Source organism: Mytilus trossulus, chromosome 8 (assembly GCF_036588685.1).
Source record: "Mytilus trossulus isolate FHL-02 chromosome 8, PNRI_Mtr1.1.1.hap1, whole genome shotgun sequence".
Taxonomy (NCBI): Eukaryota; Metazoa; Mollusca; class Bivalvia; order Mytilida; family Mytilidae; genus Mytilus; species Mytilus trossulus.
Window position 1 is genome coordinate 25,405,121 of NC_086380.1, and position 26,458 is coordinate 25,431,578.

General features: G+C 31.6%; 1 protein-coding gene across 3 annotated transcripts; it reads right to left on the bottom strand.

Moving 5' to 3' along the window:
• Positions 1-6,862: 6,862 nt before the first annotated feature.
• On the bottom strand, positions 6,863-24,763 carry LOC134681771 (AAC-rich mRNA clone AAC11 protein-like). Of its 3 annotated transcripts, none has more exons than XM_063541415.1 (4): positions 24,637-24,763; positions 23,195-23,253; positions 9,789-9,900; positions 6,863-7,818 (listed from the first exon to the last, which is right to left on the bottom strand). In XM_063541415.1, exons 2-4 carry the CDS (start codon positions 23,238-23,240, stop codon positions 7,491-7,493), a joined length of 486 nt encoding a protein of 161 aa, XP_063397485.1. In that variant the 5' UTR covers positions 23,241-23,253; positions 24,637-24,763; the 3' UTR covers positions 6,863-7,490. The 3 variants fall into 3 exon arrangements, with proteins under 3 accessions (XP_063397485.1, XP_063397484.1, XP_063397483.1); XM_063541414.1 differs by lacking the exons at positions 6,863-7,818; positions 9,789-9,900 and adding exons at positions 19,579-20,159; positions 21,225-21,336 and having other exon boundaries at positions 23,202-23,253; XM_063541413.1 differs by lacking the exons at positions 6,863-7,818; positions 9,789-9,900 and adding exons at positions 19,579-20,159; positions 21,225-21,336.
• Positions 24,764-26,458: the final 1,695 nt, after the last annotated feature.

The following is a 26,458-nucleotide window of genomic DNA, read 5'->3' on the forward strand; positions in this document are numbered from 1 at the left end:
CAATTAAACATTTTAAATTTAGTTACTCAACACAATAAATTAATTATGGTCTCTTTTTGGACTATTGATTATGTCATTAAATTTAGCTAGGAAAATATGGAAAATATTCCAGAGCGACATTCAAACTCATGAAAAATAAACTGACAATGTCGTGGCTAAAAACAAGTAGGTCACATGTTGGTTAAGGGAACGGGATTTTTTAAAAGACAATAGGACATTGCCGACATCCTCTGTGAGATGGATAACAAAAATCAGTTAAACCTTCATCCTAGCACCTATACCCAAATTTCTATACGTGATATTGAAAACCTTTAAATATGATCGATTTTGCTATCTCATTCGACTTTAAAGAGAATTAGCAGAAGATACAATTTCAAACTAAAAACAGTCACGATATAGTTTATCTTCAAAGTTAAACATATTAAACGTCTTCTCTATTACATACAACAAATAAAGAACCGAACAAAATGAAACATATAATAATAACATCATAAACAATATTAATATGGAGACATGAAACACACAAGAAGTTAACGACATGGCTCATCGGTTTCTAAAAGTCGAGTTGATCGTAAATGTATTCATGATAGACCTAGGGTTGTTTTAAATTTGGAATAAATATTCACTCTAAAGGTAAGTTATTACTTTAACTTTCATACAATGTGACTAACACTACTGTGAGCATACCCATTAATAAACCATGAAATATACCCATTAAATTAGGTCTATTAATTACGGTTACATTTAATTGGGTAAATTTCCATTAAATTAATCGTCTTGCCATTAAACATATGAATATTAACCCTTAAATAAAGCCATGAAACTTGGAATAATGGCCATTAATAATGAGCCCTTAATATCGTCATAAATACATTAATGGGCATGCATTTACCAGATAATGACCATTAACTTTTACCATGGGAACTAAATATAATGGCCATTAATTTTTGTTTTCTAACCGTTAATGGGCATGAATTCTGTTTTCAAAATTTTAATGTGCATTAAATGTAACTGTTATTAATAGCACCATTATTTCTATGGGATTTTTCATGGCCATTCCTGCATTTTAATGGCAATTAAAACGACTAAATAGTCATGATAGTGGGCATTGAAAAATAACCATTAAATTTGGCATGAAAAAGTGATGGTACATCAATAAAAGAATGTAATGGCCATTATTATTTCAATCGATGGATCATTTCTTTATTGGCTGGCTTGTACTTTAATGGTGTGTTTGTATTTTTATGGTCAGTTAACTCTTTACAAATTCAAGCCACAAATTAAAGACTTTAATGACTTGCTTGTTACTTCAATGGCTTGATGATTCACACGATTGGCATATACATATTAAAGCAGATGAACATGAAACCTGCTGGTCCAAATAATTATGACGTCTTGGAAGGCTATTTTAAATTTTTGCTTAGACGCCTTCCTGTCGATGTAAGGCGTCAAAGAAAAAAAATAATAGCCTTTCAAGACGTCATAATTATTTGGACTAGAAAACTGCCAGACAAATATATACACCTTACAATCATAAAATTATTAAAAAGGATTTTCTTGAATTTTCATTTTATGTAATTATCATCAGTAAACTTCTCTTCCTGTCTGTAATTAAAATTGCTGTGTCAGAACTTGCAACTAGAAATGCTAAATACATCTTGATTTCATTGTATTTTGCAAACATGTGAACACAAATCATTTTGCATATTTGACAGCTATAAATAAATAGCTGCAGCCATGCTTGTTTATTTAAACTCTAGGTTTTTGAAACGCGTGACTTATTTATATTGGTCATTGCTATCAAACGTTTTGAAGATCGGTAGTTTTCTAAACAAAAAGTCGGATCCGGACAGACCAAAAATTCCGGATTTTTCCATTTTTTTTTTTAATTTTGCCAATAAAATGCTTAAGGTCGGCGTCAGACACGGAGGTAGGGTCTGGAAACCGGAAACACATTATTAATTTATTTTGGCCTGACTAAAACAAAAAAGTAATCAGAGTTGAATTTTGTAAGTCATAATTGAAAATAAAAATATTCATGAAACTGTGTTATGAATTAATTTATGAACTTTATGAATTCATTTATTTATTAAAAGTTCAGAAAATGTTCATGAACATGTGTTATGAACAAAATATGAACATTATGAACTGACTAACAGTTCATTAAAGTTCAGAAAATATTCATGAACTACATTTTATGAACTAATCATGAACTAAATTCATGAACAAACTTAATGAACTCCTTATGAACAGTCATATATTGTTCATGGACATTCATGAACAGTTCACGATGGTTCATCAGTTCACGAATTTCATCTCGCAGGGGAAATTAATAGACATTGATTTATAAATCAGGTTGTTTAATGGTCATTAAAATAAAAACATTAAAATCATGTCAAGTAATGGGCATTACTATACAAGTTATGTATAGTAATGGGTCATTATATAGGTCTTGTACTAATTAATCGCCATTAAAAACAAAAAAGGTCATAACATTGATTTTATTTAATTTAATGGCTATTAGTTTGATATTATTTATCTCTTTAATGGGCGTTACTTTTTTTCTACAGAAAAAAATGCCCATCATTATCTTAATGCCCATTAATCTCGTGAAGAGAGGACTTTTTCAGTCAAATTAATGAAAAAGTAATGGTAATTTCATTGATGCTTGTCATTAATTTTTATTTCAATGGCATATTTTACAAAACTATTAATTATTTTCTGAAAAAAAGTAATGGGTGATTTTAATAGATTCATGAGATTTAATGGTTTGTTAATGGCATTTTAATGATATTGTAATGAAATTATAATGGTTTGGTCTGCAGTAGTGTAATACTGAAGCAGGAAAAGAAAAAAACAGTGAAATGGGAATTTTTCAGTTTATAATTAGCACTGTATATAAAAAACTACAGCAATTGCATATTTGTAATTAGAATACTGTCGGTACATACGATTTTTTTTTAAATAAAAAGGTAGCGCTTGTCATATTGGTAACATGATAGCTTTAAACTTTTAAGCTCCTATAGTAGGTCTCGGCTTTCTGGTTTTTAGAATAACCATAATTTATAAGTTATAATGTTACGTATTAAATTCGTCTTTATAAGTTTTTATTGATATTTATTTGAATAAAAAGAGTGCGATAACACTCGATATTAGAGAAAAACAGTAATGAAGCTGATAACCGAAGACATTATATAGCAATGTGATTCTGGATGTTGAAGTCTGAATGATGTCACATTGGTTCTAAAGGTTTTTGATTATGAGAGTTGGCAAAAACTTCATATTACCCCATTGAACAGAGCATTGAGGTCTTGTGTCTCATCTTTAGCAGATATAAATTTGTTTGTCATAATATCGATACAGCCGTAATATTCATTTGAAATCCAGGTAACTGACTTTTATCATTATGCTGGCATATATTTGTCCCTGTAGGTAATATATTTCGATTAATATTGCAGACACAAGAAAATGAACAACTTCAATCATTTATTTAGTACAAGATACATAAATTCTGTTGATTTAGAAAAAAGTTTTTTTCTCCTTTCTCTATTATCCACCCTGTATCTCACATCCCGTATCGCAAAGCTAAGCCGTATCACATACACCGTATCGTACCACTTTTGAGTTGACTTTAGTAAAATTTAGCTATCAATTTTATGTATAATTGTCATAAAGCTCTTTCACAGTTTCGGTAGTTATACATCCTCGGATTTCCGATGTTTGGCTTTAAGCTTTCCAGATTGAGGTAAATCCAGAAAAACGATTTGTACACATTGAAACAATTAAACGTGTTGTTTTTCAATTTGTTTAGACTGTTGTTGGAACTCTTCAGTTGTTATCCGCTTGAAATGTTAGCAGACGTCAATGTCGGACATGTCAACCATCTTGCTGCTAGAGGGACAAATGTGTCCCTTTATGTAATTTATGCAAGCACTTGTTCATAACCGCATCTCTTTAAAATGAAATACTAACGTTCTTAGATTATCGTTTACAACGTCATCAGGGCATGACATGATATATCAAATGACGTCAAAGTTGGGTATATGAAGTCCAATTGCTGTATTTCCTCGCATGATACGAAATGGAAACACAAGTAATAAGCGACGAAAAGAGGTTTAAGCCACAGTGGAAATGGGAGAAAAACAGAATTTACTTCCACCATATTTGAAATTGTTTCATATCGGACTTCGGTGGTTCTGATTGTATTTGTAAGATTTCAAACAAAACTCAAATACTAATCATCTCAAAGTGCGAAAAATGGGGTTTGCAATTCTCATTTACTCTGACATTTTGGCATTAAAAAAATCAGCGCGAGGACAATTTGTCATTCTTAAAAGACAGTGCGGCACTCAAAAAAGGAAGTTCGTTATCAAGACATTTCAGCACCTAGTTCATATGCTGATTAATACGTCTTGTATACTGGTAAATTCTATCCACGGTGATATGTATGGATCTTTAATTGAATAACAAAATACATGTAACACATTTAATCTTGTCATTTTAACTATCAATTTAATCCAAAAAAAAAACAGTTAACAGATATCAACAGGAATAGATGAACAGTAATTGCTTACAAGAAGCACACATGAAAGTTTAAAAATGAAGTACTGAAAACTGTTAAATACATCAAGTTTTACTTGTTTACATTGTCATTTTGGTGGTGGACCATACACACTGGCACATACTTTTAGGAGCTTTAATGCAAATGTAGTGCTGCTGCAGTACTGGGTCCGGTAACAAGAAATGTTATTAAGAGAGGTCGTAAGTATTGAATTAAGGGGAAGATAAGATCATTCTAAGATCACTCAAAGAGTGTAAATCAAAGCTCCCTCAGGTTGTTCGTAGATCGCTCTTATTTCTCCCTTAAGTTGCATCGTAATAGTTTTCCACGAGTTCTTAATAATTTTCTGGTGTCTCCGCTTTTGGTTCCTCGCAAAGAAATTAGAATCACCTTAAATAAATCATAGAAACGTTTTAATGAATGATTAAATGCGCATAAAAATCAACTACCCATTTAACCTAAGAACAATTCTGGCCACAGACCACCATTATTCTTCCGGCCCTTTTTTGATGAAAGTCAAATTGAATTAAAAAATTTGCACCGCTTCAAACATGAAAATATTTTAACTGTTCATAGAACATTATTATTTTAATAAAAATATGCCTGTCTCATGACGATCCTTTAAGGGGCCCTATTATTCACCAGGCCAATGGTAGGATTTGAATCGAGTATAAATGACGAGTCTCAAATGACGTAGGCTTATTTTTCTATCCTTCCGTTCATTTCGGTCAAATCACTACTAGAATGGTTTACTTTTATAATTTGTAATTTAGATAGAGAGTTGTCTCATTAGCACACATACCACATCTTCTTATATTTTTTCACTTTAAACAATATTTTTTCTTACAAAAAATAAAATCACAAAATTACGAGGAAAATTCAGAACGGAAACTAAGTCCGTAACCAAATGGCAAAATCAAATGATTAAACACATCAAACGAATGGACACTTGTCATATTCCTGACTTGTTACAGGTATTTTCAAAGTGTAAAAAATGATGGATTGAACCTGGTTTAAAGAGCTGAACCTCTAACTTGTATGACAGTCTTGTCAATTTCCATGATATTGGTAACGATGCGTTAACAAAAAAGACACAATAGGAAAAAAATGTTAAAAAAAGTACAGGTATACAACAACAACACCCAACCCACTAAAAACTTAAGATGATTTTAGATGACTCGGAAGGGTAAGCAAATCCTGCTCCACGTGTGGCGCCCATTGTGTTGCTCATTATATTACAAAGACGGTAAATAATGGGTCAACCAACTCAAGATGGCTTCCGTAAAATTTATGAAGTGATGATTTAAACTTCACCATTTGGAACTTTTGGTTTAAAATTGAAAAAGGTCACAAATTTCTCCTTGCTTTATATTTAACACTTTTCCTCTCAACAAGCCAAAATTGTAATGATTTATAAAAAAAGAAAAACTACCATCCTCCACATACATGGCCAAGAAAACACTGATATATAATTTCATATTCAGATGAATGAATAATTAGAATAAAAAAGTTATAAGGTTGACGTATAAACTTTTTTAAGCATCAAGTGCATGTACAGTTAAGAGTAGTCAGGACCACTCTTACAAAAATTGTCAAGTGAAGCTACTGCGAATTGTTCTTGGTACACCCCTAATTTGCTAAGTTTGTTTTAACAACACTTAATAACTGACCAAAATTGAAGAATGATTTTGTGTTACCGGAATTAGTTAAAATGCTTTAAGGAAGACGTAAGAATCGTTCTTAAATCGTGCACTTTTTCAAATCATTAAGGGCAATCAATCATTCTAAGATAGGTCTTAGGTAGAGTCTTGTTACATTCTTAAATCCTTTAGGCGTTCGTAAGACATACGAATGCTTCTTGTTACCGGCCCCAGGTCTAATAGTTTAGCAAGAAAAGTCGGCCCTAGGTCTGCCTACTGTGTGATGTCAAATCTATATTGGATAGTATATCAAACCTTAATAAATATATGTTTTCGTTAGAAGACTTCAATTTGGAAAATATAAAGTCCTCCGTTTTAATTAATGATAAAATCCGTAGCATATGCTGTATCACCTTCGACCAATATTAGCCTTCAGGACGTCGGCCCTCTTCAAAAATTCTCTTCAAAAACACATAATGAAAACGTCAAATATTTGCAATATCAAATGTATTACAATAAAGCATGTACATTGTAATCAGCAGTTTTGACATATAAACCACATAATATAAAAAGGGTGCAAAGAACTAAAAGAAAACAGTTAATCAAATACAAGATTCATTAATCATGTTAATATATCAAAATATTTATACGCATTGTCAAAGAAAATAGAACTTGATATTGAACGTCCTTATCTGAGATTCGTTATTTTACCTGAGAAACAGAAGACAATTGCATTGTAAAGGACAATTTGATTAATTAACAAGATTTAGTTTTCAATACTGTCTGTCAATTTCTACCAGTATTAAGATAGTGTACACCAGACGGGTGTTTCGTCCTCAAAAGACTCATCAGTGACGCTCGAATAAAAAAAACTTTAATAGGCAAAATATAGTACGATTTTGCCTATACAACTATACAATTGTTTTCTAATTTATCCTTAACTTTTTTCTGAAGTGAACAATCTTTTATGCTTTACAAATAGACTCAGTAAATCAGCATCTGCAATACCTTTTATCTGGGACCATATTTATAATTTCGAGAAACAACAAACGAAAACGAATGCATAAACCTATTATTTCCTATCAAAGTTTCCGACAACAACAACCCCAAATACATTTGCGTTATTGTCAAAACTATCCTCGGTTAATAACTTTTCTCCCTCTTTTTCTCTTATATGACCAGCCACTTTTCTTTCCATTGTTTCTGACATGTCCAGCCTTAAGTACATTTGTATTCTTGTGACTATGTTTTTGGTTATTGCAAATATTTGTGTTGCCATTTGCGGAATTTTAATTTCCTTCGTTGTTACTGCCGATACTCCAGTCACTTTTCTGTTCAGAATGTTCAAAATTTCCTACCCCAATTTCATTTGTAATTTTATTCTTGTTGTCAATATTAGTGTTGTTATCTGCTGTATTTCCATCGCCTGTATAGTTACTTCCTATGCTCCATTTTTTACAGATTTTCAGCCTTCGTTTCCTTCCTAAATTTCTTTCATTTCGAGCATCTATCACAATTGTATGCTTGCTCTTTTTGGTGTTTGTATTGCCAATGTTTTGATTGCCATTTGCAGAGTTATGATCGCCGTTATTGCCACTTCCAATGATCCACCTTTTCCTGTTGAAAAAAAAACATTTTTTTATATTCACAATGCAATGTATAAATTAAGGCACTAGCAATCTACCAATTTTCAAATCTCATTAATCACCTACAAAATAGGCGAGAGATACCAAAGGGACATCTAAACTCATTAACCAAAATATACTGACAACGCAAAGGCTAACAAAAAGACCAACAGACAAAATAAAGTATTCAAAAAATCAACATAGATAACTAAAGATTGAGCAACTCTATTGGTCAACAAATTCGTGATGTTGACCGTAGAACTATGAAAAATAAACAGAAAATAATTCCTCTCCAATGCTTTCAGTTTCTTGAAAAACCTTACAAAATGGGGTTCAAAGTCAAGCCCGGTAAAAGGGGCCATAACCAGGAATATGCCACACATAGACCGGTGATTAAAGGAGTACGTTCGGTAAGGCCCATATTTTGCCCCAATTATGAAATTGGACGGTATAAGATGAAATATGTGTTATTTTGTCGTAAAGACATGTGAGAAAGTTAAAAGAACTATGCGTGTCAAAGTTTTATTCTAAAGCGTAGATTTTTACTTCCAAAAATAGGTCAAAATAAAAGATTTTGACGAAATTTGACAATATTACCCGGATGTCATTCAAATTAAGGACCAGGAAGCATAGAGCGCAGCTGTCTTCGACAAACTAAATAGTCAAGTTAGAAATGTAAAATGTTTTTACAAACATTGTGTTCAAAGATATTTTCTGTCGACCTATGCCCTGTATGTTTCGTGTCCAATAAACAATGAAAAATTAACCAATGTTTTATGATTGTTTTTAGAAAATAAAAATGAGTACTCTTTGTTACGTCATCAGTAGAACGCAGGAACGTACTTCTTTAGCAATAATGCTTGTTTCCTATCTCATCAATGTATTAGCTATGAATCCTTAAAATATTGGCCATTAAATTCTATTTTGAATTTTAAGGTAAAAAGAGGGCCATTTTAGGGCCTTGTGTAACCTACACCTTTTGATACCTCCCCCTTCACCTTCATTACATATATTTTTAACATCGATCTGTTCGATCTGTTCGATCTGTTATGAAACATGTCTCTAGTGAGCTTATAAACTGAACGTCTCTTATGATCCATCAACTCATGATGGTAACCGATAAAAGTTTAAAATAATAAAAACGTTAATTTATATTTAATCATTATTGAGACAACAAAGACTTGGGTAGATGGTATAATTCTGCTTCATCTTGAAAGCTGTTCATTACGAAAAATGAATTCATCTATCTTGAAAAATTCCACGAATACGAATGCAATATATATATATAAATGACACATGACTATCAAATTCTTTGTAACATATCTATTTGCAAGTAACAAAATGAAAAAAAAAATGAGATACAAATTCTTACTGTAAAATTACTATTGACAAAATTCCAGTGTATGCTGTGTAATTGTATAATTCAAATACAGGTTACATGTATATCTTATATTTGTTGCAGTAAGCTTTGAATATAGTTTTTAGCAGACGGCTTTGTTAACCATGAATTAAGTTTAATGTAAACAGTAGTAAATGTATATTTGTTTCTTTTTATTAGCACTAGATTTTTTTACAAATAAAACTTTTAGGTGTCATCACTATATTCGTATATGTTATTGCCTTAATATAATTAGACTTAGTAAAGAATTTCTTGTAGTTACATTCAGATGGAGATTTTATTTAAGAGGTCCTGCATCATTAAGTCATTGTGCTTCTGAAGGTTATCGAAATGATAGTTTTAAAATATGCGCAAATTTAAATACGTCGGATATGTTTTTTAAAGATAGTTCTTGTTTTGTCTTTTCTTAGTTTGTTTGTCATGGGACATTGATCGTCTTTTTTTCGTTCAATTATGAATGAATAAAATCTTTCAGCAACTTCTGCCTCATTCTAACTAGATATGTACAAGTATTTGAATTTGAAATACACATTTATCTAAATCATCATAAGCATATATTTTACCTGCGATTACTGATTCGGATATCACTGAATTCATATCTTGTTTTCATTCCGAAATCTTTACGTCTGTCATATATTTCTTCCTCATCTGCATTTCTCTTTTGAATTGCCATTCCTAAAAATTATACAGAAAACCCGTATTGTGGTATTCATTCTTAAAAATTGCTTAACAAAGTGCAAGTTGTTTAGAATATATAGGTTTTGCCTTAAAAACATAAAAGCCCCCACTCAAGTTCCCAGTTTCCTTCCTGGCTCAGAATGATGACTTTAGGAAATATTGGCAACGTCATTTAGACTTCCAAACCGTTTAGTGCTCAGTGTTATTCCCTTTTACCGACGCTTTATTATTTAATTCATACATCTGGGGTTTTTTAAACTCAAATTGACATATTGAATAATGCAAATTGGTCAAAATATCTGTAAAAAACGCTGAATCCCATTTCCATTATATTCAAAAAGCGATATTGTGTGGTAGACAATGAGAAACAATCAACCAGAAACCAAAGGGCGCTGGTAATTTGAACTAATTGTTACCGTACCACCTTCAACAATATAGACCAGAACTTAAATCTTACACTCAGTTAGTTTTAAAAGTTAGGAAAAAAGGAGTGCTTTTCAAAAATGATTTCTTGACAAAAAACAATTATTGCTGTCATAATTAAGTACACTGTTGTAATCATTTGAGAAGGTTATATTTAGATAGCACACGGTTAGATGAAATACTGATGATGAAAATGTCGTAGAAAATAGGCGAATATCAATGCAGGGTTTTATCGAAAAGCGAAATTCTTTTCTAATGTCAAAATTATAACATATTTTTATTCTTTTTTCAGACTAATTGATCTATATACCATCTAAAAGGAAAAGAATGAAGCCAATTGTATTATTCCTTTATCATTTCAGCTATTAAACTAATGCATACTTTTTTTTAGATAATTTTGCCCATTATATGTGGACATAAGACTGTCCGTCATATGTGGCCAAAATACAAGAAATGATGATGTCATTTGAAAACCTAAAAATTAATTGTACCAATGGACACTGAAGTACTTTTAATTGGTTCAAGTATGATTTTAAATGAAGAAAAACTCGTTTATTTCCTATTGTACAACGTTTGATTACTCAATCAAAAAGGTTTACAAACTAACAATTTACATAATGTATCTGTAAGTATTTTATCTTTATAGTGGCATTTTTGTTTTTCCCAAAACATGAAACTCAATTGACTTATTGATATTTCTATCATGTAACAGAGTATGTAAACTAGTAGTTTTTATCTTTTTTTGTAATTTATATTCAATTCAACAAGGATACAGACTAATATAAACACGTATTGCTTGTTTCTGAATCCTATTTATATGGTACAAGATGCATCTAATTTCATAATAAGATATTGTTTGCACTTAGGACCCAATAAGCAAAAGGAAGAGGTATGATAAGAGCTATATGTAGCCTTGGTACTGTCACATGTAATATTTCAAAAACATTCAATATGATATTAGTTTTAATGGAAATGAATAGATGATATACTTTAGTCACATAAGTAGATATATCCTAATTATGATTTCACAATATAACTTCATAATAGTCTGCCAAAAAACCCTTCTGTAAATGTTCGCAAAGTACACTGTTTTGAACAACAACTGTGATGACGATAATCAGTTGCAAACAATAAAGTCTACACAATAACACAATATAATCGACCAAACGGATAATAATTGAGATTAAAGATCGAAGCTAACTTTATGATCAACCAAAATACATTTCTATTTATATTAAACTATATACTTTTCTTCGCAGTCAGTGACGTAACAAAAACATACGTTTATGTATGTCAGATGTAAACATTTTCAACAAATATTAAAATACTTTTATTGAATGTGTATAAGCAACGTTTTGTTTTACTTTTTTGTATAATATTTAACATAAGTGTCATACCACAAACTGTCAGAAGCAAACAGCTAAATATAACTGCATCCCTCATTATCAATTGTTTTCTAAAATAGAAATAGCAATACACAACATTACGATAGCATATAACTCTTAACCACAACAATACATTTTTTTATTTAGTTTCTTGTGTACAATTTGGTAATTAATATGGCGTTCATTATCACTGAACTAGTATATATTTGTTTATGGGCCAGTTGAAGGACGCATCCGGGTGCGGGAATTTCTCGCAACATCATATTGAAGACCTAATGATGACCTTTTGCTGGGTTTTTTTTCCATGGTCGGCTTGTTGTCTCTTTGACACATTCCCCATTTCCATTCTCAATTTTATTTGTTATGTGTAATGATAAAAATAACAGATTTCTCTTTGACAAAACGGTTATTCGGGAAACAAAAAGCAAGAGAGACAACAACCAAGGGACAGATGCAAGTAATTACATGCTCAGTGAATAATAAATCGAATATTCAGATTTATCGTAATGAGATCTAAATCCATATAATTTCTCTTACGTCCGATATACAGCTTAATTAAAATCAGGCTAAGTACTTTAAAAGATATTTTCATAGCACACAGCTTTGTGCTTATGGTAGTAGAGTATTCGTTTCCTAAACCCTGTGCCTCTGTGCTTGTTACTTTGGTTCTTAATGTTTAAATTGATGTGAGAAATTTGAAAATAGGTAATCTACTGCCATTCAAGTAAATTGAAACAATATAAAACTTACCTTGAATTTTCATTACAGTATACACTACAAAAGTCAAAAACTCTGAAAAGACCAGTTTTTGTCTGAATTAGCATGAATTTTTACTTGACATTCTTAATTTGCCTGAATAATTTTTAAAAATTCTTGACATAGTATGAATTTGTCTAATAGGTTCTTGATTTTTCTTGACAAGTGTCTTGACAGTATGAACATTGTCTTAAAATTTCTCAACACTTCTTGTATCATCTGATAAGAGTCTGGATTAGTCTCGACCAATTCTTGACTGTCTTAAATTTGTCTCGATATGTCTTAACATATTCTTGACATTCTTAATAATGTCTGAATATGTCTCGACACATTCTTGACAGTCTTAAATATGTCTTGACACTATCTCAACAGTATAAATTTCACCTGAAATGTGAACAGACTTATTATTCCTGGAGTAGATAATAATTTATTTTTAATCTTTGGGAATTATTCAATTTGTTTTTTATGTTAAAAATAATTAACTTCATAATTTTGATGAAGAAAAATCATTTTAATTCAATTTTTTTCATCATCAAAATGATGATTTTCCTTTTCATCTATCAACACATTTTTTAAATTGTACTGGCATGGTCAGTCAAATGATAAGTTGTATGGCTAATTACAGGTAAATCAGTAATTTCTATTTGATAGCTGAGTGTACTCTGGGGTGTGGAATACCTTAATTTTATGGTGAACATCCTGTCCATGTATATTCTAACCGGTGACATTACACAAATTGTTCTTTTATTAAATGAATGTGTATATCATCATGATTTGCTTTTTATATAAACCACATTTTGGTACAATACTTATTTACCATATAAACATTGAGTATTATGAATGTCTAATGAAATAAGTCTACAGTATGATTGGTTTTAATCATTTAATTTATAAGATTTATGAATCAAAATTTGTAATTATTTAAAAACCCACATTTAAATTATTTCATACTTTAGATTTCATATCCATATTTGCATTTGTAAAAATATTTATATTTCCAAAATTTCAATTATTTTACATGCCCAACTTTTATTTTTGTTGTAAAAAGTGTAACTTGAAACAACAGTTTATCATATGAAGAGAAATAAAGATAAAGTTATATCATGTATATTGGTCATGATTTATATATAATAGAGCTCAGAACTGTCAAGTAAATTTTAGACACAATTCAAAATGTTCAGAATATGTCAAGCCATACTGATAAAAAATAAGAATGTCAAGAATATGTCGAGAAATTTCAAGACAGTATTCAAATATCAAGAATTTGTCAAGTAATTTTAAGACAATATCCAGAATGTCGAGAATATGTCGAGTAAATTTAATACTAATTTAATATAAATGAGAATTTGTCAAGAAAAATTAAGACACAAGTCATACTTTTGGAGAATGTCGAGTAAAAGTTCATGCAAATTAAGACAAAAACTGGTCTTTTCAGACTTTTAGACTTTTGTAGTGATACAGCCTTACAATGTACCAAATGTGTGTCTTTTTATATGCTAAATTTAATTTACTTTTTATTACCAAAACCAATCAGAAATAGGTTTATCATGCACACGTCGTGTATATTTAACAATATTTGATTTATACTAAAAGAACATCAGACTTAGAAGTGGGTGTATTATGTTAAATATATGAAAACTGTAAATAACAAATCGTTTTTACTCGGTTTGTTTTGAAGTTCAAATAAACAATTAGTATAATAAAATGTTCGAAGTTGTTGATGTGTGCAAAAATGTGCATTAATGTATGACTGTGGTAAAAGATTATATCACCTCCCTTGATCATACAAATATAGCCTTTGTATGTGGTCGATACAAGGATATATTGACATGAAAGAAGTATATTGACTGAGGACAAAGTCCGAGGTTGATATACTTCTTTGGGTCGATATATCCTGTATTGACCTCATACAAAGGCTATATTTGTTATATTATTAATTTCAGAACATTGTGCAAATTTGTATCACAATCGTCATTTGATTTTGTTTGATTTTTTTAACTGTCATATTGTCTCCTTGACAATAACAACATATAAGTTGTTATTTAATTTAATCTATTTTGTTTGTTTTGACATCTTATGTATTTGAAGATTTTTTTTCGTCAAATAATCCATCACAGATATCATTTGTTTCAAAACGTTTAACGATACCTTGAAATTCATAACATGACGTCACAAAGTAAATAGGTGTTTAGATATTCTAAAAATAACCGTGCAATATGCTCTGTGCAATATGCTTTTTGCTATCCACCATTTTCTCTCTGCCTTCGAAAAGAAAGTTCAACATGTGACTATCTCTGAACGAATCATATTTTGTAAAATATACGAATTAATAATATAATTAAATACAATGAAATTCAATCATTTCTAAAACAAATACGCCTACTGTCTTCTTTATTTTACGTTTGTATTTTAAAGTAAAGTAAGAGATGCATATTAAACTTTATAAAAACTGATAACAAAATATATCAAATACCGTTCTTATATTTCCTGTATGACGTCGTGATGTTGTCAACAATGTGTTGTCGCCGATGTCAACGATGTAGACAGGAAAAGGGGGACGATGTATACGATGTCGTCACGATGTTGTCAACATCATGATGTCGGTTAAGTCAACGATGAAGACAGGAAAAGGAGGAAATGTAGACAATGACGTCACGATGTTGTCATCATCACGATGTCAATGGTGTAGGCAGAACAGAGACGATGTATACGATTTCGTCACGAAGTGTCAACATCACGATATCGGCGATGTCAATGATGTAGACAAGAAAAGAGAGACTATGTATACAATGTCAACGATGTAGATAGGAAAAGGAGGATGATGCAGGTGATGTCGTCACAATGTTGTCAACATCATGATTTCGGCGATGTCAATGATGTAAACGATGTCGTCACGATGCTGTCAACATCACGATGTCTGCGATATTAACAATATAGACAAGGAAGAGGGACGATATAGGCGATGTCGTCACGATGCCGTCAACATCACGATGTCTGCGATGTCAATAATGTAGACAAGGAAGAGGACGATGTAGACAATGTCGTAACGATGTTGTCAATATCACGATGTCGGCGATGTCACAATGTAGATAGGACAAGGGGAACGATGTAGACGATGTCTGCGCGATGTTGTCAACGTCACGTCACGATGTTAAAGATATAGGCAGGAAAATGTGTTTGTTTATGTTTTAGTACGGGGTAAAACATTCATTACATCTTGGAATACTTTTCATGTGTGCCAAGCTGACCTCTTCACTTTACCATGAAATGCCGAAACAGTGTCACATCCATTAAATGCATGACAAACATGAAGAGCAGGTACACAAGGACCAAACAAATTTGCTATAACATGTAGAGGAAGTCATAGAAAGCTTTAATTCCTTCAAAATCCAATACACAATTTGTCCACACCTTATCTTACAAGTGCTGCAATTTCTAATACATTTGTGTCGGTTCTTCTTAAAATTTCTTTTAACAATCATTTTTAGCAGCATGCTTATCATGAATAATAATTCTGTTTCTTCATGTTTATAGGATGTTGTAACAATGTTGTTAACATCACAACGTCGGCGATGTCAACGATGAAGACAGGAAAAAGGAGAACGATGTACATGATGTCGTCGCGATGATGTCAACATCGCGATGTCAACAATATAGGCAGGAAATGGGACGATGTATACGATATCGTCACGATGTTGTCAACATCACAATGTTGGCGAGGTCAATGAAGTAGAGTAAAAAAAGGGGGATTATGTGTACGATGTCGTCACGATGTTCTCAACATCATGATGTAGACGATATCATCACGATGTTGGCGAGGTCAATGATGTAGACAGGAAAAGGGGATTCTATAGACGATGACGTCACGATGTTGTCAACATTATGATTTCGGCGATGTCAACTCAACGATGTAAACAGGAAAAGCAGCACGATGTATGCGATGTCGTCACGATATATATGTTGTCAACATCCTGATGTCGGCTATTTCAATGATGTAGACAGGAAAAGGGGACGAGGTAGACGATATCGTCCCGAGGTTGTCAACATCATGAGGAAGACGATGTCAACGATGTCGAAAGAAAAAGTGGGACAATGAAGACGATGTCGTCACATATGTTGCCAATATCATGATGTCGGCGATGTCAACGATACAGACCGGGAAGGTAGACGATATGGCCGATGTTGTCACGATGATGTCAACATCCTGATGTCGGTGATGTCAACGATGTAGACAGGAAAAAGGGGACGATGTAGACGATGTCGTCCCGATGTTTTCAACATCATGATGTCAGCGATGTCAACGATGTAGACAGGAAAAGGGGAGGTCAACTATGTAGACATGATAAGGATATAGACGATGTCGCCACGATGTGCTTAACATCTTGATATATACGATGACGTCACGATGTTGTCAACATTATGCTCTCGGCGATGTCAATGATGTTGACAGGAAAAGAAGAAGATGTAGACGATGTCTGCGCGATTTTGTCAACATCCCGATGTCGGCAATGTCAATCATGTAGACACAAAAAGGGGGACGATGTAGATGATGTCGTCACGATATATAATCATCACAATGTCAACGATGAATGCAGGAAGAACAACTATGTATACGATGACGTCGTGATGTTGTCAACAATATGTTGTCGCCGATGTCAACGATGAAGACAGGAAAAGGGGGACGATGTATACGATGTCGGCTCGAAGTTGTCAATATCATGATGTCGGCTAAGTCAACGACGTAGACAGAAAAAGAAGGAAATGTAGACAATGACGTCACTATGTTGTCAACATCATGATTTCGTCGACGTCAACGATGTTTACGATGTCGTGACGATGTTGTGAACATCATGATGTCGGAAATGTCAACGATGTAGACAGGAAAGGGGGACGATGGTGACGATGTTGTCACAATTTTGTCAATATCACGATGTCGGCGATGTCAACGCTGTACAAAGGAAAAGAGACGATGTAGACAAAGTTGCGAGCAGGTATAAAATCATGCGCGAAGTTGACCATATTGCAGATATAGTCACTACATCGTGGTGCACTGGACACATAAAAACAATGAAAATTGATAGCCATTTCACAATAATACAACCATTACAAAACAGATACCTTGATGTTGTGTTGACTTTGATTCAATTATACCTTATGAATGAAATATGGCGAGCTAGAAAATACTTCCTCTATAATTGTTTTTCCAGTTTTGAGTCTTAATTGAGATCGTAATGTGTTTACTTTTTGTTCAAATTCAGGATGGAGTTACACAGATTTTTCCTCATGGGAATTGTATAAGGTACAACTAATAATAGAAATGTATCTTTAAATAACATAAAAAAAAACGAACTTACTTTAATTGTTGGCACCGTTAACGTTTTATACAATAGACATGTATTGTATTGAGGGCTCGGTGGCAGGGTTGTATAAGTAGTATTTTTAATACTTATTTATAACATGTCAACGCAAAAAGTATGCAAGTATGTTTCATAGAAATGTGTTTATAATTTGTTATACCATATTTATTTATAAGAACATACCTACCAACTTTTCAAAATGCCCATGGAGGTTTTGCATGCAAGACGGCTCTTATACTCCAATAATTATTTCTAGGGGGCCTTCAAATGTATTTTAATGCTGTGTTTTTGGCTTCTATATACTATATAATTAACTGTTTTGATAAAAAAAAATGGACCTAAATTGCTCATTAAACATTTCAATTTGGGATCTGTTATGGGTGAAACCCCACCCACATATAGTGACCGTTGGCACTTAAAAATGTATGTAAGAACTTGAAATAGAATTGGTTTGGGAAAACCAAGGATTTGTATATTACTATATGATACGAAATGTAACCACATTTGGTTATCGACGACAAGAGGTTTAAGCCGCAGTGTAAAAGGGAGAAAAACAGAATTTACTTCAACCATGTTTAAATTGTTTATATTGGACTTGGTTATTCTGATTGTTTTGTATGATTTAAAACATTCGTGAAAGAATATGATGATTATGACGTCTTGAAAAGCTATTTTCATTTGTTGCTGTTACACCTGCCTATATTTTCATCTTTGCTGACTCTCTGCGATTAAGCATGGTTATGTATGTAAGTAGATATGTATCGCGACATTTATAAGTTATAAGTTAGTGTACAATATATTTGTTTCATACTTTTGTCAGTCGTAGGAAGGCGTCACAGCAAAACAAAATAGCCTTTCAAGACGTCATATTTATTTGAACTAATCAGTACCTAGACCAATCGATACCTGATAAAGCTACTTTTCTATATTCCACTGTATACAGTCAAGACAAATATTTTGTAATATGAAATCAGTTATAGGGTAAATTATAAATTCGTCATATGTGTTTTGAAGTAGTAATTTGGAAAAGTAGGTGTTAATAGGACATCCTTTAGCAGATATAGCAGATATGGTTCACCTTGCATGAAACAATGTGTATGTTAATGTATACTTGTAAATTGTATCTATATGGTTATACAAATGTATGCATTGATCTTTAGTTGAATAACAAAATACATGTAACACACTTAATCTACTCATTTCAACTATCAATTTAATCTGAAATAAAAACAGTAAACAGATATCATCAGGACTAGATGAACAGTAATTGCTTACAAGAAGCACACATGAAAGTTAAAAAATGAAGTATTGAAAACTGTTGAATACATCAAGTTTAACTTGTTTACATTGTCATTTTGGTGGTGGACCATACCCACTGGCATATTCTTTGAGGAGCTTGAATGCATAAGTAGTGCTGCTGCAGTACTGGTCCAAGAGTGAAGCATGAAAAGATGACCCCAGGTCTGCCTTCTGTGTGACGTCAAATCTATATTGGATAGAATATCAAACCTTAACAAATAAATTTTTTCGTAAGAAGACTTCAATTTGGAAAATCTAAAGTCCTCCGTTTTAATTAATGATAAAATCCGTAGCATATGTTGTATCACCCTCGACAAATAGTAGCCTTCAGGACTTCGGCCCTCTGCTGGTATTGATTACTCGGGGTGATACAGAATGTATTACGGATTTCCCCGTTTATTATTCTTCATGTATCGCTGCTAACGCAAGGAGACAAGAAAAACACAACTTAAAAAAAAATAGGAATTTTTATTTGTGAAATTCTCTTAATGAACACAAAATGAAAAAGTCAACTATTTACAAAATCAAATGTCTTACAATAAAGCAAGTAATAAGCAGTTTTGACATATAAATCACATAATATAAAAAAGTGCCACTTTTCTTTCCATTGTTTCCATTGTTTCTGACATTTCCAGCAATGAATACATTTGTGTTATTGTGACTATGTTTCTGGTTATTGCAAATATTTGTGTTGCCATTTGCGGAATGTTTATTTCCTTCGTTGTTACTGCCAATACTCCAGTCCCTTTTCTGTTCAGAATGTTCAAAATTTCCTACCCCAATTTCGTTTGTAGTTTTATTCGTGTTGTCAATATTAGTGTTGTTATCTGCTGTATTTCCATCGCCTGTATAGTTACTTCCTATGCTCCAATTTTTACAGATTTTCATCATTCGTTTCCTTCTTAAATTTCTTTCATTTCGAGCATCTATCACATGTGTATGCTTGCTCTTTTTTGTATTTGTATTGCCAATGTTTTGATTGCCATTTGCAGAGTTATGATCGCCGTTATTGCCACTTCCAATGCTCCATCTTTTCCTGTTGAAAAAAAAAATTTATCATCATAATGCAATTTATAAATTAAGGCAACAGCAATATACCAATATTCAAATCTCATTTATCACCTACAAAATAGGCGAAAGATACCAAAGGGATATCCAAACTTATTAGCCAAAAATATACTGACAACTAAATTCATCTATTATCTATAAACGAATGCGATATATATATATATATATATACAACTCGTCTAAACATCAACCCAACAATGTTAGATCTGCGCAAATTTTTGGTTCTTCCCTATATATATATATATATAAATGACACATGGTATTCAAATTCATTGTTATATATCTATTTGGAAGTTACAAAATGAAAAATGAGATATAAATAATTACTGTAAAATTACTATTGACAAAATTCCAGTGTATGCTGTGTAATTGTATAATTTAAATACAGGTTATAGCTTATATTTTTTTCTGTAAGCTTTGAATGTAGTTTTTAGTAGACGGTTAAATAGATACCAATTATGATCTGAAATGGTCATTTCGATCAGAAGGCCCAGAAACTATTAATAATTGAGTCATTTTCTGTCTTTCAGTAAATGTTTAGACTTATTCACTCTGGAAAATTAAAAGTACTATTCAGACAATTTGCTTGCAGTCGATTTGAAGCTGTGCACTCATGTTCAGCCTGTTCAGTGAATATTAATTAACTCTACACATTAACAACATACATTATCGTTTTTTGAAAAAGGTGCCGAACAGTACTTAAATGACTGCAAGCAAAACGTCCGAGCATTACTGAATCTACCGCAGTATATAAGTCTGAAAGACTTAATATCAAGTAATGTATTGTTGCACATACTTGTCAGAGACGTTAAGATCCAAATGATCTTTTATCAATAAAACTCATTAACTAGTGTTTTTTTTTGTCTTTTCGTAGTTTGTTTGTCATGGTACACTGATCGTCTATTTTTCGTTCAATTATGAATGAATTTTTATAGAATCTTTCAGCAACTTCTGCCTCATTTTAACTAGATATGTACAAGTATTTGAATTTGAAATACTCATTTATCTTAATCATCATAAGCATATATTTTACCTGCGATTACTGATTCGGATATCATTGAATTCATATCTTGTTTTCATTCCGGAATCATTATGTTTGACATATATTTCTTCCATTTCTGCATTTCTCTTTTGAATTGTCATTCCTAAAAATTATACAGAAAAACCGTATTGTGGTATTCATTCTACGAAAACGCTAAACAAAGTGCAAGTTGTTTAGAATATTTAGGTTTTGCCTTGAAACATAAAAGCCCCTCCTCAAGATTCCCCTTTCCTTTCTGGCTCAAGATAATGAGTTTAGGAAATATTGGCAACGTTTATTAGACTTCCAAACCGTTTAGTGCTAATTTTATTCCCTTTTACCGACGCTTTATTATTTTCATTCATACATCTGGGTTTTTTAAAACTCATATTAACATATTAAATAATGCAAATTGGTCAAAATATCTGTAAAAACACGCTGAATCCGATTTTCATTATATTCAAAAAGCGATATTGTGTAGTTGACGATGAGAAAAAAATCATGCAGAAACCAAAGGGCACTGGTATTAGAAACTAATTGTTACCGTACCACCTTCAACACTAAAGACCAGAACCTAAATGGTAAAGTTAGTTTTAAAAGTTAGGAAAAAAGGAATCCGTTTCAAAAATGTTTTCTTGACAAAAAACAAATATTGCTGTCATAAAAAAGTACACCGTTGTAATCATTTGAGAAGGTTATATTTAGAGAGCACACGGTCGGATGAAGAAAATGTCGTAGCAAATAGGCGGATATCAATGCAGGGTTTTTATCGAAAATCTACATTTTTTTTCTAATGTCCAAATTATAACATTTTTTCATTCTGTTTTAGACTAATTGATCTATATCCCGGGTGTGACCATCTAAATGGAAAAGCATGAAACCACAATCATTAACAGTTAAAAGACGTCCGTTTTTATAGAAATTAAAATGATATTATTCCTTTACCATGTCAGGTATTCAACTAATTCGTATTTTTTTTTAAATAATTTTGCCCATTATATGTGGACATAAGACTGCCCATCATATGTGGCCAAAACACAAGAAATGATAACGTCATTTGGAAACCTACAATTAATTGTACCAATGGACACCAAAGTACTTTTAAATGGATCAAGTTTGACTTCAAATGAAGAAAAATTCGTTTATTTCCTATTGTACAAAGTTTTATTAATCAATCTAAAAGGAAGGTTTACAAACTAACAATTTACAAAATATATCTGTAAGCATTTTTCTTTTTCCAAAATCATGAAACTCAATTAACATTGTCGATATTTCTATCATGTAACTGAGTATGTAAACTAAAAGTTTTGATTTATTTTTGTAATTTGTATCCAATTCAAGAATGATACAGATTAATATAAACACGAATTGCTTGTTTCTGAATCCCATTTACCATAAGGTGAATTTATATTGTACAAGATGCATCTAATTTCATAATAAAATATTGTTTCCACTTATGACCCAATAAGCAAAAGGAAGAGGTATGATTAGAGCTATATGTAGCCTTTATGCTGTAACAATATTTCAAAAACATTCAATATGATATTAATTTCAATGGAAATGAATAGATGATATACTCTAGTCACATAAGTAAATATATCCTAATTATGATTTCACAATATGACTTCATAATAGTCTGCCAAAAAAAAACCTTCTGTTAGTACACTGTTTTGAACAACAACTGTGAAGACGATAATCATTTGCAAACAATAAAGTCTGCGCAATAACACAATTTAAGTGACCAAACGGGAGATAATTGAGATTTAAAATCGAAGCTTACTTCATGATCAACCAAAATACATTTCTATTTATATTAAACTATATACTCTTCTTCGAAGTCAGTGACGTAACAAAAGAATACGTTCATGTATGTCAGATGTAAATGGACACATTTGCAACAAATAGTAAATTACTTTTATTGAATGTTTATAAGCAACGTTTTGTTTTACTTTTTTGTATGATATTTAACATAAGTGTCATACCACATACTGTCAGAAGCAAACAGCTAAATATAACTTCATCCCTCATTATCAATTGTTTTCTAAAATTGAAATATTAATACCCAACATTAAGATAGCATATATCTCTTAACCACAACAATATATTTTTATCTTTAATTAGTTTCTTGTGTACTATTTGGAAATTAGTTTGTCGTTCATTATCACTGAACTAGTATTTATTTGTTTAGGTGCCTGTTGAAGGACGCCTCCGGGTGCGGGAATATCTCGCTACATAATATTGAAGACCTAATGGTGACCTTCTGTTGTTGTTTTTTCCATGGTCGGCTTGTTGTTTCTTTGCCACATTCCCCATTTCCATTCTCAATTTTATTTTTATGTTTGTATTAAAGTAGCATTCTTTGTCAGTAGTTGTTGTTTGTTTATGTAAGAAATATTTGTTTTTCGTTAATTGTTTTTTTAGTTTTCCTATTTGAATTGTTTTACATTGTCATTTCGGGGTCCTTTATAGCTGACTATGCGGTATGGGCTTCGTTCATTGTTGATGATCTATAGTTGGTAATTTCTGTGTCATTGTGGTCTCTTGTGGACGGTTGTCTCATTTGCAATTATACCACATCATCTATTTTTATTTTATTAACCATTACATCATGAATTATATAAAACAGTACGATTACAAGAAAAGTAATATCACTTGACGAAAACGTTTTTATTAAAGTTTACTATCATGGGAGGGATGTTTTCTAATATATTAAACATATTAAATCATCAGAAATACATTCTACAAATGTTTTACCGAAATGAAAATGAGAAAATGGAAATGGGGAATGTGTCAAAGCAAAGCGACCATAGAGCACACAACAGGTCACAAATGGGTCTTTTAAAGTTTGCTTTTAGAAAGAAAAAGAACATATATGTATGCGTTGATTTATATCAATACTGGATTTTTTTTACTGTATGTTTCAATTTCCCAAAAACTATTTTCAATCATTATATTTAAAAATGCAAAATTATATGAGAAGAAGGACAATAAAAAATCCCTGACATAATTCAAGAAGGGAAAATCTTAGGAAACAAATAGCCAGGGAGACAAAAACCAAGGGACAACTGCAAGTAATTACACGCTCAGTGAATAATAAATCGATATTCAGATTTATCGTAATGAGTTCGAAATCCACATAATTTCTCTTACGTCCGATATACAGCTGAATTGAAACCAGTACTTTTAAAGATATTTTCTTAACACACGGCTTATAGTAGTAGAGTATGTGTTTCCTCAACCCTGTGCCTCTTGGTTCTTATCTTTTAAAGTGATGGGAGAAATTTGAAAATAGGTAACCTACTGCTATATGAATTTATAAAATCAACTTATAAACTTACAAAAATAGTGGGAACTGTATTAGACTTAGGCTACGGAAGAGATGAAAGCATTGTTTTCAAGTAAATTGAAACAATATAAAACTTACCTTGAATTGTCATTACAGTATACAGCCTTACCAAATGTGTGTCTTTTAATATGCTAAATTTAATATACTTTTTATTACCAAAACCAATCAGAAATGGGTTTATCACGCTTCAAACTGTGTCTATGCACACGTCATGTATATTTAGCAATATTTGATTTATACTAAAAGAACTTCAGACTTAGAAGTGGGTGTATTATGTTAAATATCTGAAAACTGTAAATAACAAATCGTTTTTTCCTCGGTTTGTTTTGAAATTCAAATAAACAGTTAGTATAATAAAATGTTCGAAGTTGTTGATGTGTGTTAAAATGTGCATTAATGTATGCCTGTAGTTAAAGATTATATCACCTCCCTACACAATACAAAGATAGCCTTTGTATGTGGTCGATACAAGGATATATTGACTGAGGACAAAGTCCGAGGTTGATATACTTCTTTGGATCGATATATCATGTATTGACCTCATACAAAAGCTATACTTGTTATATTATTAATTTCAGAACATTGTTTTTTGTTTGAATTTTATAACTGTCATATTGTCTCCTTGACAATAACAACATATTAGTTGTTATTTAATTTGATTTATTTTGTTTGTTTTGACATCTTATGTATTTGATTTTCGTCAAATAATCGATCACAGATATCATTTGTTTCAAAACGTTTATCGATACCTTGAAATTCATAACATGACGTCACAAAGTAAATAGGTGTTTAGATATTCTAAAAATAACCGTGCAATATGCTCTGTGCAATATGCTTTTTGCTATCCGCCGTTTTCTCTCTACCTTCGAAAAGATAGTTTAACATGTGACTATCTCTAAACGAATCATATTTTTTTAAAATATACGAATTAATAATATAATAAAAAAAAATGAAAATTCAATCATTTCTAAATCAAATACGCCTACTGTCTTCTTTATTTTACGTTTGTATTTTTTAAGCAAAATAAGAGATACATAGTAAACGTTATAAAAACTTATAACAAAATATATCAAATACCGTACTGGTATTTCCTGTTTTGAAGAAATGTATCCTGTTTTATTTGATATTGTATAAAAATGTTGTTGCTATCGTTTGAATCCATTACATCTTAACAAAAAAAGTTTGTTTGAGTGCATCATTATCATGATAATTTGATTATATATAAATACAAGTAGTGCCATCTAGACGTGCGACTCGTTGTTAATTTTGAAGATACAGAAGACTGGGGAAATTTTATTTATAAAACATGGTTAGATATAGTTGACAAACAACTGTACGGTTTCCTTTTTTAAAATTAAATTAAATACTTTATATTGATCTCAATAAAGACGATAAAACATAATGAGTCGAACATAGAACAAGAACTATCTTTAAAAAAGATATCCGACGTATTTAAATTTGAAAATATTAAACAAAAAACCCGCGGAAATCTCACATCTTAAAGTCATGTACATTCGTACAACAAAGTTTACATTTAAAATTATATAATTGTCCCGAATAAACAGCTGCCATGGATGCAAAGAGCTATTGGAGAAACAATTATTTGTAATAAAAATGTAAATCGTTGTAAGATTTAGTTCAAATATTTACAGCTTTTCACTTGCTTTCCATCACGATATGATTAACGAGACGTTTTTTTCAAACACAACCAAATCACCGACCAATGCTCTTCAACTTTGTACTTGTTTGGCTTTATATTTTGATTTGATATAAGCGTCACTGAAGAGTCTTATGTACACGAAACGCGCGTCTGGCGTACAGACATGTGATCCTGTACCTTTGATAATTATTTACACCACTGGGTCGATGCCACTGCTGGTGGACGTTTCGTTCTCGAGGG

What these genes read in the sequence shown, in the direction of transcription:
- LOC134681771 (XM_063541413.1), bottom strand. Translation starts at nt 23,240, where the DNA reads ATGAGGGATGAAGTTATATTTAGCTGTTTGCTTCTGACAGTATGTG. An exon ending in TTTGCTTCTGACAGTATGTG is followed by an intron (nt 21,337 to 23,194) that starts GTATGACACTTA and finishes TATAATTTTTAG; the next exon opens with GAATGACAATTCAAAAGAGA. An exon ending in ATCCGAATCAGTAATCGCAG is followed by an intron (nt 20,160 to 21,224) that starts GTAAAATATATG and finishes TTTTTTCAACAG; the next exon opens with GAAAAGATGGAGCATTGGAA.